Raw genomic sequence first — 11,342 nt, 5'->3', positions numbered from 1 at the left:
CGTGGGCTGGCAATCAGGGAATTCTGCCCACACAGGGATGTCTGGTACCAGCTGAACCCAGGAATCCCAGACTTCTGAACTTGTGACAATCACATACTTGATGGAAGAAAAACCTAACAACATTTTTGGGGGTGGGGGGGGTGGGGGGGAAGGTGGCTTCTGAAGGCAAAGCTGTGGGTGTTTGGACTGCAGTTTTTAAATATTTTCCTTTCTCTTAACCCATCAGCACAAATAAAGAAAATGTCACTGGTTCAAACTACAGGGTTTTAAAAATGTCTTCAGCTTTAATTCAAAACTTCAGGTTTCTTTTTTTTGAAATTATTTTTCCTGAGCCTTTGTTTTACCGTATATTGTAAACTTTTATGTTTAAAAGAAAAAAATATATACATTTACAGATTGTGAAATTTTTAAGAGAAATTTTCTACTATGTATGCTGGCTTATTTTTTAATTTAAAACAGGGTTTCCGTTAGCACTGTTGGAAGTGAGGGTAAGCTGCAACCCCCTTACTCCTGACATTAGTGGTGGGGCGGATGGTTCAGAAACTCTGGGAGTTAAAAGAAATCTACTGAGTGTATTTTGCTTTTGTTACCTGATGGTATAGAACTGGTAACAAGGCAGGTGCAGACTTGTTGACGCACAGAGTCACTTACGAAGCGCAGCGTTAGATCTGTGCTTCGAACGCTTTCAAATCCTCTGTGGATTTCATTTGGGGTTAACGGAGGCCTTGTTAAGATGTAGATTTCCCTCAGGCAAAAGGTTTAGGTGCATTTTGCACTAACCAGTGATTACCCCTGGTTTGAATAAAGAGAAGTACATTTGGATTAGAAACACAAGCCTGTCTCCATTTTTTTTTTTTTCTTTTGACAAAAAAGTTTCTTGTGAATTTGTGTTTTCATGAGAAATCAATTGGCAGCCTTGAAAATCACCTCTTAACATCAGTATACAGGCTTACGCTGTGCCTCAATGGACTGTTAAACTACTAGCAGTGGAATTAAGTCACTAATTCCTCATGCCCATGCAACTCTTACCCTCTTCATGAGAGAACCAGCTCTGCTGGTAAAGGGTCTGGGGATGGCACTGTCGGATTTGCTTTGTAGAGGCTTGAAGAGCCGTGTCAGCTGTCGCTGGCTCTGACCTGGGCTGGATTTGGACGTGGTGAAGGACTCTTGCCTTGAGTTATGTCATTCGCTCGTTGATAACGGTGACGTGCTTGGGTTGAGTGCTGCTCTTCATCTGACCGTGGAGCTTCAAGGTGCTGTGAAAAGTGTGTTCTTACAAGCTACAAGTAGGACCTGTAGAGATCTCATGGATTTGTGTGCCTCCAGGAGAGTGCCCCTCATCTATGTCTCTCCCCTCTTTTGGAATTTGGAGTAATCTTGCTGGTGACATGATCTGCTAGTGCTTAGTGCAGGGTAGTGTTCTTAGTTTCTGTCCTGACGCAGTTACGTGTGCTCTCACTACCTTGGATTGATGATGTAGTTACTGTGTACCCCCTCTTTTGAGGTTCTCTCCGTAACTGCTGAGAGCAGCATAGACCAGGTAAAACATGGATTTCTGAGCATCTTACTGTGTAGATTAGTCATAACTTTGACTTGGGTCTTCTAGGATATTGTGTCAGTGTTTGTCTTGTTTAAATGTGGGGTTAAGCCTGTAGGAGATGAATGTCTGAACGTGATAAATGAGTGCTGTGTAGTGAAACTGGTCGTTGGCTCGAAGGCAACAATGTGCTACATGTTGTCCATCCTTTATACGCGAGTCTGAGGCAAGCTGCTGTGTCCAAACCAAACCTTACCCAAGGAGCCTTCTCCAGGGGTTGTACTGCTGGGTGTGCATCTGTGCTTGTTAGTCCTCCCTGCTCTCGTTAATCGGGCTTAACTCCAGGAGTTGATAGTAGTGCACCGCTGCAAGTTTAAAAGACTTTGCAGGAGCAGATGTGGCGTTGCTCAGCACGCTTGAAATTCAGGATGTGTTGGGATGTAGCTGTGGCACTGGAGGTCACTGTGGTGCTCTCGGAAGGACTTTGACCGGTTCAGAGGGTTTTTTGTGGTTTGGATTGTACTGGTTCCACTCGCAAGCCCTTCTCCCTCTGCTCCTTGCTCAGTTGCTTCCACAAGCTCAAAGTGCGTGGTGCTTCCCTGCCAAAACGGGAGGTGCTCCTCTTGCGTTTGTTTGCCCAGGTGTAACTTCATGCTCTCCCTTCGATGTGGCACGACCACTCTGACTCCTCAACGAGGTTTGGTTTGTAGTTTATTGCATGTGAAATACACCGTTGAAAATGGTGTAACGCAAAACCGTGGCACTTTGACATGCAGAATGGGAGAAGACCTAAAGTCACTGCTCTGCTGCCTTTCAAGCTCTTCTTGGATAAAAGGTTTTGGAGACAGATAACTTCTGCACAGAACCTTAGCGTAGGCCAACTGGAACTTGAAGCTCTCCTCTGCCCAGGGATAAACCGAATCACCTTGTGCTGAGATGAGTTGACCTGTGCCGAGAGATGAGCCGGCACTTGTCTGCCGCACCACGGCTCAGCGCTGGCTGAGTCAGCCTGCGAGCGGGATGGGGTCAGAGGCTGGAGGAGGGTGATGTCCGCGTGATGGGAAGGAGGAGGCACCTTGTGTAACAGCCGTATGCTGCCACGGGGTAGCTGTGTTGTCCATTGTGCCCTCTGGCCACACTGGTAATGTGTCCTGGCTGCAAATGTCTGCTGCAGCCTGACCTGGAAAAGCTGTGGGGAGGAGGAAGGCACAGGAAGATGAAGGTCCATGGCTGAATGATGAAGGCTACTGCCTTCCCACAAGGGCTGCGTGACAGACAATTCTGATGTGGCAGCGAGCTTGGCCTGTGCTGCAGCACCAGGTGCCCGTGCCATGAAGGTGACTTGGGCCTCCCTCACTGCTGCTGTTGGGTCCCACCTGGGGCTGGGAGCAGCTCCACGGTGCCCCCCACCCCAGGAACGGCAGCCATTCCGCGCTCATCCGCCCTGCTGCTGGGTGCCATGTCTCCTGCCCCCCGCTGCCCCTCACCTCGCGCGGAGCCTCCAGGTTGAGGGGGGAAGAGAAGGGTCTGTCCCTCGAACAGGACAGCCGTCAGGCTGCTGGCTGCTCCGCTCCACCGCCACCCCCCTCCCTGTCATACCCCAGCCTGCGGTGCGCGGCCCCTTTAAGGGAAGTCAGGGCGGAAGCGCTGCGGCGGGCGGGGCTTCTCGTCCCTTCCGCCCCGTCGCTGCTCTCGCGAGCTCCGCCGCTTCCGGCCGGAGCTCGGCCCTTTCCGAGGAGACCCGGCCAAGATGGTGGGTGCGGGAGGGGTTGCTGGCGGCTCTAATCGGGCTCCATCCTTCGCGGGGGCGGCCGCCCGGGGCCGGGGCCGCCGCCGCTACCGAGCGCGGCGCGGCCTGTCCCCTGGGGGCGGGGCGCTGGCGTCCCCTGGGCCTTGCCGGGACCGTGGCTGCCCCGGCCGGGCTAGGCCTCGACGCGGCGGCAGCCCGGTTCCCCAGGGCTGGGCCTGGCGGAACTGATGGTCGCGGGGCGCTGGCGGTGGGAGGGAGCGGGGGGGCAGTCGGGGCGGCTTAGGCGCCCTGCGGCGCTCGGTGCCTGCGGTCTTCGTGTGTGCGTGGGGGGTGAAGGCGGCGCCGGGCGGCCCCGTCACCCCCTCTCTCCTTCCCTGGTGCTCCCGGCTGCAGGCGGAGGTCGAGCAAAAGAAGAAGCGAACCTTCCGGAAATTCACCTACAGAGGGGTGGACCTGGACCAGCTCCTCGACATGTCCTAGTAAGAGCTGGGCACCCCTCCGGGCTGGGCCAGGAGGCTGGGGGCTGTTGGGGCAGAGCCCGTCACCCTTTGCTCAGGCAGTCTTAAAATAACTGCAGTAACCCATGTTATGGGCTGTTGGAAGTCCCCGAGGGGGTCACGCTGCCAGTGCGGGGTCCCCGCGGGCTGCGCTCCAGGCTGGGTCTCTCCATCCCTTCCAGCGAGCAGCTGATGCAGCTGTACAGCGCCCGGCAGCGCCGACGTCTCAACCGCGGGCTGCGCCGCAAGCAGCACTCCCTGCTGAAGCGCCTGCGCAAGGCCAAGAAGGAGGCGCCGCCCATGGAGAAGCCAGAGGTGGTGAAAACCCACTTGCGGGACATGATCATCCTCCCCGAGATGGTGGGCAGCATGGTCGGCGTGTACAACGGCAAAACCTTCAACCAGGTGGAGATCAAGGTGAGGCGTCGCAGCAGCATCCCGAGAGCTCGGTCCTGATCCAGGCTGAGTGTCCTGGATGTGTCTGCGTTAATTTTTTAGAGCTTTGTGTAATTTTACTCCTGCCCTGTGTCAGAGGAGGTCAAGGCTCCTGCTTGGAGCAAAGCTGGCCCCGAGTGACAGCCCGACGTGTCCCATCCTGAAGGTGGGCTGCTCACAGAGGGGTCTGAAGGCCTCTCACGAGCTGTCAGTGCAGCCTGGAAGTAATGAAGCAGCGTGGCCGTTGTGAGCCTGGGCGTGCTGCTGCGTCAGGAGGGCTGGGGGCTTGTGCTGGCTGTGCTCAGCCTCGCAGTGCCGGCTTCAGATGAATCCGATCCATGAGATTTCCTGGGAGTGGAATAACCTGCGGAGTGATGTGACCTGGTATCGCTGACCAGATTAAATGGCGATTTCTGCTTGTACCTGGCTCAAATCCGGCCTGAAAGCGCACCAAAATGCCCCCGAGGCTTGCGTGTCCCCTCTCGCGGGAGGTGCGGTGCTTGTCGGGGGCTCTTGGGGGGGCATAGGGGTTGGTTTGCAGGGGGCTGGTGGTCTGTGCTGCTGGACCGGGTGGCGCCTCTAACGCAGATCCCTCCTTTCTCTTCCAGCCCGAGATGATCGGTCACTACCTGGGGGAATTCTCCATCACCTACAAGCCGGTGAAGCACGGTCGGCCTGGCATCGGTGCCACCCACTCCTCCAGGTTCATTCCTCTGAAGTGAAGCGCTGCAGGGAGCCTTTTCCACGTGTAAATAAAGAAATTTCTCCCAGCTGTCTCTTTCCGGGGCTGTGGGGGCTCCCCTTAGGGCGGGTTGTGGGCTGGGGCACAGGCCAGCAAAACTCCAGGCTTAAATCACGACTTGATGTTTTCCTGAAGATTTCCCTTTTCTTTTGGTGGTGCTTTTCCATAAACGCACGCGGCGCTCACCTCTCCGTGAGGGGGTTTATTGCATTAATGACATTCCCTGTGCTTTGCCGGGAAGTAATGAACGGCACTTCCCTTTATGTAAACTTCATTTTTGGCATTTCAAGCACTGCTTGGATCGCCCTGGGAATGCGGTGATGCGCGCCCTGGCCCCTCGCTGCGTGAGCTTAGCCGCAGGGAGGTGGGCAGGTGGGTTCCCGGGGCTTTGGAAGCAGCCCCGCTCCTGTGGGGGAAGCTGCCAAGGACGTGTCGCAGGACCCTGAGATCCCAAACAACCATTTTCTCATCTTAAATTTGGGCTTCCAAAAAGTTTTGGTGTCCACGGGCTGGGAGCGGCGGGGACGGGCAGGCGGTGGTTGAGCCGGTGGTTCACAGCGGGGGCTGAGAGGGAGGAACGTTTCCCCACGCGGCTCCAGGGGCAAAGCTGCTCTCCAGGACCAGGTGGGTGATCCTGGCGAATGATCTGGCTCAGCCCAGGGAAGCCCAGCCGGCACCTGACGCCTGAGCCCCGAGAGCCGCAGTCAGGCTCGGCCTCGGCGGCGGTGAGGCCTGGCAGTGCTGCGCTCTGCGAAGCCAGCGCTTGGCAGCATTTGTCACTGTCCCCATGGCTCCTGGCACGCTTTGTCCCCTGGTTTTCCTCCTGGCTGCCATGTTGGCGCCAACACCACCGCCCTGCCCCGGCGCATCTGTAGCATCGCGATGATGGGTGTTGGCACAACCTGCACCGGGAAAACCTCATGACCTTCAGGCGGGCAGTGACGCAGGTGTCTGGCCACGGCATCCCGTTGCTGGAGGTGGTGGACAAATGCCCTGATGGTGTCACCCCGGTTTTTCCAGGATTAGCGAGGCCTCGGCACAAGGAGCTGCTGGGCCCAGCACCTGCCCTGGGCCCTGGTGGGATTGGCCACCGCCGCTCACGGCGAGGAGCGGGGAGCACGCCCGGGGAATATGGGGCACGCCAGGCTCGTGGGGCAGTTCTGGCTCATCTCTACCACTGGCCCTGAGTGTGTTACGGGGTCCGCTGGGGCCCCGTGCCAGCTCCTCGGGCCTTTTACCCACCAGCCCGTTCCTCCTCCCCGGTGACGCCATGGCACGGCCGGGGCCGTTTGTCCGTTAGGGAAGGGCTCTTGTCACCGGGCTCCACGTCCCTTTGGTTTAAGTGCCGAGACCTTGGTGGTCATCGTGCAGGTCCTGCTGGGGGGATGCCGGGCTGGGGTCGCTCTGTGCGCACCCTCCGCTGGCCCCGCTCCCCCGTGCCAGCCCCAGCCCTGCCCTGCAGCTCCAGGGGGGCGATGCCTGGGGGACCCCAGCTGGGAGGTGGGTGACAGTGGCCCCGTGTGTGTGGTGCAGGACACAGGCCACGGCCATGACCAGGGCAGCAGGACCAGGCTGGGGGGGCTGGATACGTCCCCGGGTTGTGCCCCCCTGGGCCCCACTCGTGCTCCCGGGAGCTGGGTGAAGGGGCGGCGGCCGCGGGGGGCAGCTCGCCCGGGGGTCCCGCTCACCCGGGGGTCCCGCTCACCCGGGGTTGCTGCCTGGCTCAGCCCCGCACCGGGCAGAGTGCGGCCTCCCCGGGCTGACCCCTTCGGACACGGTGACAGGGTGCGGGGGGGGTGCGGGAGGGCAGGTTTGACCCCAGAACAAGGGGACTGGGGCAGATCCCGCAGCCCCCAAGGGGGGAGGGGCTGAAAAGGGGGGGGGCGGCTGCCGCCCTCTAACGGCGGCGGCGCCGCTGGAAAATCCCGGCGGGGGGGGGCGGCGGGGGCGGGGGCGGGATGCGGCTGCTCGGGGCCGCGCCGGCGCCTCGCCCAGCTCCGCATCGCCGCCGCCGGGGATGAGGTACGGTAGCACCGGCCCTCCCGGCCGTCCCGGGCAACCCCCCGCGTCCCGGCGGCTCCGGCCGCTGCAGCCGCCAGGGATGGGGGGTACCGGAGCGGGGGGGGGGGTCTGCACGGCGGGTACCCCCCGGGTCGGAGGGGGATCGGGGTGCGGTGCCGGGTTTCGGGGGGGCTGGATGTGGTCCGGGGGGGCTGGATGCGGTCGGGGGGGCCCCGATCTGCGCCCCTCGCCGCGGCGGAGGGTGCCCCCGGCTCTGGCTGCGCGGAATCCGCCGTCATGCGACGGGCGCGGCTCCGTCCCGGGGGACCGGGGGGCCGGGCATCATTTAGTCCCCGCGTCCCGCATCCCGGCCGCAGGGACAAAGGCCGGACAATGCCGGGGCTGCGCCGGGAGCCCCTGGGCGGGGGGGCAGCACCGGCCGGCTCCATCCCCATCCTCCTCCCCATCCCCATACCCATCCACACCCTGCGGGCGGGGGGAGCAGCGAGGCCGGCGGCCGGGGGGTCCCCGCTCGGGTGGCAGCATCTCCCCCCGCTCCGATGCGGGCTCGGCTCCCCGCGGAGCCCCCCCGCGACGCTCCCAAAGCGCTCCCCCCGCTCGGGAGGCTGGGGCTGAGCACCCGACCTGGGGCCCCACACCCCAAACCCACCCCCCAAAAACCGCGGCCTCTAAACCAGCACCTCATTCCCACCAAGGGGTGGGGGATGCCCGGGTCCCACCAGGGCAGGGGCGTCCCCAGCCCTGCCGGGGTGCGGGGTGGGTGCTGCCCCAGGCACGGGCGGGCGACGTCCCCACCTGCCGGCCCCGGTACCCGTTCCCACGGCCGCCCTGCCCGCCGGCTGGGGCGCGGGGCAGGCGGGGGCCCGGCCCTGGGGGTCCCTGCAGGGGGGTGTCTCTGCTGGGGGCACAGAGGGGCCCCAGCACTCGCCCCAGCGGGGCTCTGCCAGGGCTCCGCATTCATCCAAAGGCCATGATGCGCGTGTGCACACGCGTGTGCATGCAGCATACGTGCGTGTGTGCACGCGTGTGCGGGAGCAGCCGCTGTGCAGGGGCGTGGGAAGGACGTGGGTGCTGCAGGGGGGAGCGGGTGTTGTGCATGGGCAGGGAGCAGGTCCCATGTGCGAGGGTCCCCACATGTGCCCCCGCGTGTGCCCCGCGTGTGCCCCTGCCACCCAGGAGCCGTGCAGGGAGGCTGCATGCGTGGGGCCGGCCTGGCACTCCCTGGGGTGGGTTTGCTGTGGTTGGGGGTCCCCGGGGCCAGGTCAATCAGCGGGAGCTGGTGACAACACGCTGTTTGTTTAACGTCCCGGGGGGCTCCGGGAGCCGCAGCCGGTCGGGGGCTCAGATGTGGTGGCTGCGCTCGGTGGCTGCGCTTGGCTGATGCTGCAGTGCTGGGGCCGAGCATGGTCCCCGTCCCCACCCCCATCCCCATCCCCACGGCTGGCGCCGGGCTGGAGGGAGCGGAGAGGTGTGGGGAGCATGGGGTGCGCGGGGCACAGGAGACCCCAGCCCTGCCCTGCTCTGCCCAGGCCCAGGCGTCCCCGGCTGAGGTGGCGCGGTGCGGTGCGGTGCGGTGCGGTGCGGTGCGGTGGGCAGCGTGGTGCAAAAGGCTGCTGCAGCGGCGGGCAGTGCAGTGAGCCGTGGGTGCTGCAGGCAGCAGGGTGCAGCGGGCAGGGCTGCGGGGGGCAGCGGGCGGTGCGGAGGACATGCGGTGCGGTGGGCAGCACAGATGCTGCTTCTCCAACCGCTGACCTGCTGCAGCATCTCCCCGCCAGGACCTTGCCGGACGGGCCCAGGCCCCGCCAGCGGCCTCGGCCAGTCCCAGGGCACCCTGAGCAGAGAGGGGCAGCTGGTGGGTGTCGGAGGGGCCGGGTGCCCGGGTCCCTGAGCCATCGCATCCCCCCAGGCTGTGCCCACGGCAGCCCACGGCCCTGCCCGGGATCGAGCCCCGCACCGCGGAGCCCCCGCCAGCCCGTGAGGGGACACCGGGTCCCGTGGGCCAGTGACGGTCACGGTGCCAGAGCGTGGGCTGTGGGAGCGTAGCTGCAGCCCCGGCCCCCCCCCTTCCCGCAGCCCTGGCCCCCCCCTTTCCCGTTGTGTCTAGACACTTCGCAAATGCAGGTGCCGCCGCGCCAGCCCCTCCCCGCAGGCTGCAGATCCCCAGCGCTGCTGCGGGCCGCTGCGCGCGGCCGTCCCCGCCGGGGGACCCGGGGTCCAGGGCTCAGACTCCCCCCGTCAACCCCCAGCCCCCCCCAGGCTCCCCTGGCCAGGGCAGGAGTGGGACAGGAGCTGGGGCAAGGCTGGTGGGGTGCTGGTGGGGTGGGGTGCCCCAGCCCTGCGGCTGCACGGACAGCCCCCCAGGAGCTGGGGGGGTCCCACAGACTGGCCCCTGCCCCGCTGAGGGGCTGCAGCAGCCCCCAGGCTCTTCCAGCCGCTGTCTGCCCCAGCAGCGCCCGAGCCCCTGCAAACCGAAGCTGTCGCCGCAGAGCTGTGGGGATGAGGGGTCCGGGGGGGGGGCAACAGCTTCGTGCCTCAGTTTCCCCCCACCATGCAATGGGGCTGGGGACATGTACTGCCCAGGGGGTCCAGCAGCCGCACGTCCCAGCCCATCCGGGCCCACTGCAGCGTGACACAGCACCGTGGGGAGGGCGGCCGGAGCACCCCGGCATCGCGCAGGGCGGGGGCAGCCCCAGGGGAGGGGGCTCAAGCAGCACCCACCCCCAGCAGGGCTGAGCGGGGAAGGGGACTCCTGTCTCTGAGCAGTTCAGTCGGTGTTGAGAGGTTTGGGGTGCCGGGGGGTTGTGTGCTGCCCCTCAGGGACCCTCTGGCATCATCCTCACCCCACTGCATCCCGCGGTGCCGAACCCCTCCGAACCCCTCTGTGCCTGCTGGGTGCTCGGGAAGGACCCACCTGCGCTGCCCCAACCACTGTCGCCATAGCAACGGGAGGCTGTGCCGGGCCCGCATCCCGCATCCCTCGCCCATCCTCCCTCCTGCATCCCTCATTGTCTGTCCTGGATCCCAGAGCTGCAGCCTGTGTGCTGATCCCGCATCCCGCATCCCCCATCCCGCATCCCCCATCCCGCATCCCCCATCCTGCATCCCCCATCCCGCATCCCCCATCCCGCATGCCCCATCCCGCATCCCGCATCCTGCACCCCCCGTCCTTCCGTCACCTCCCACCCCACCCCGCGCCCAGCCCCCCGGGGGGTTATTGCCCTCCCGGGGTTATTTGCCGCCCCGGCGCGGCGGGGACAGAGCCGGGGGGGAGGCACACCCCGCGGCAGGGTCCTGGCCCTCGTGGGGTGCAGGGATGAGGGAGTGCTTTGGGGTGGGGGCCGGGGTGGCTCCCGGCGTGGGAAGGACGTCAACGGGGCCTTGGGGAGGGTGCTGGGGTCCCACCGCTGCCGGGTGGGGCGTCTGTGCTGGAGGGGGGTGCCGGGGCCCCCCCAAAGGGCTCGTGGAGGCAGAGAGACCCCAGGGCGCTCGGTGGGGCAGCTCTGGGCGGGCAGGGACCCCGGCAGCACCGGGGGATCGATCTCTGCCGACGCCCCGGGGAGCCGCTGTCCCTGACCCCTCTGCGGCCGGGGGGGCCGGGCCCGATCCTGCCCCAGCACCGCGGGGGGCGCAGGGAGGGACGAGCCCACGGGCGCTTGCTCATGCCGAGATGGGGGTGCAGTCGGGTGGGGGGAGAAGGGAAGCCCCCTCTCTGCTGTTCACCCCCCCATCCGTGCACACCCGTTGCACACACACTCGTGCACGCACGTGGCGCTGACGAAGGCGGCGCGGGGCCGTCGCGCTCTCGGCCGCCAGCCCGACCCGCTGGGGCGGTGGCGAGGGGTCCCCGTCCCCCCCACGCCCGCGTGTGCCGGCACCCCACATGCCCCCCGGCAGGTGCGAGGGGCGGCTGTGGGCGCTGCGGCGAGGAGGAGGTTTGGGGGGCCGGGGCCGGCTGAGGGGGGACACGGGGTCTGGGGGCGGCTGGAGGGGGCAGAGCGGGGCCAGGGGCGCTGCCGGGGGGCCGGGGCTGGCCCCGCTGCGGCCGGGAGCAAAGTGGGCGACGGTGCCGGGGAGGAGAAGACAAAAGCAAGACAAAGGGGGAAGGGAGCGGAGGGCTGAGCTGCGGCGGAGGATGGGAATCAGGCAGGGGCTGGCAGGGGCTGGGGGCCGGGGCCGCTGCCGCCCGTGCCGGGGGTATCCCTTCTGGGAGGCTTGGGGGGGGCACCAGCTCTTGCCAGGGCGACTCGCCCCCTCCCTGGGTGGGCTGCGGGTGGCGGGGGCCCCCCGGGCTGTGCCGCAGTCCCGGGCGGGTGGCGGGGTGCTGGGGCGCAGGGAGCACCCCGGGGTGCTGCCCACCTC

General features: G+C 64.8%; 1 protein-coding gene across 1 annotated transcript; it reads left to right on the top strand.

Moving 5' to 3' along the window:
- The first annotated feature begins 3,275 nt into the window (after positions 1-3,275).
- On the top strand, positions 3,276-4,987 carry RPS15 (ribosomal protein S15). Its single transcript, XM_082011120.1, has 4 exons — positions 3,276-3,290; positions 3,681-3,766; positions 3,967-4,201; positions 4,828-4,987. Exons 1-4 carry the CDS (start codon positions 3,288-3,290, stop codon positions 4,939-4,941), a joined length of 438 nt encoding a protein of 145 aa, XP_081867246.1. The 5' UTR covers positions 3,276-3,287; the 3' UTR covers positions 4,942-4,987.
- Positions 4,988-11,342: the final 6,355 nt, after the last annotated feature.

The sequence above is a fragment of the Phaethon aethereus genome (assembly GCF_964289735.1).
Source record: "Phaethon aethereus genome assembly, chromosome: 26".
Taxonomy (NCBI): domain Eukaryota; kingdom Metazoa; phylum Chordata; class Aves; order Phaethontiformes; family Phaethontidae; genus Phaethon; species Phaethon aethereus.
Note: the sequence above shows the minus strand (reverse complement) of the source record. Positions and strands in the feature narration are given on the sequence as shown.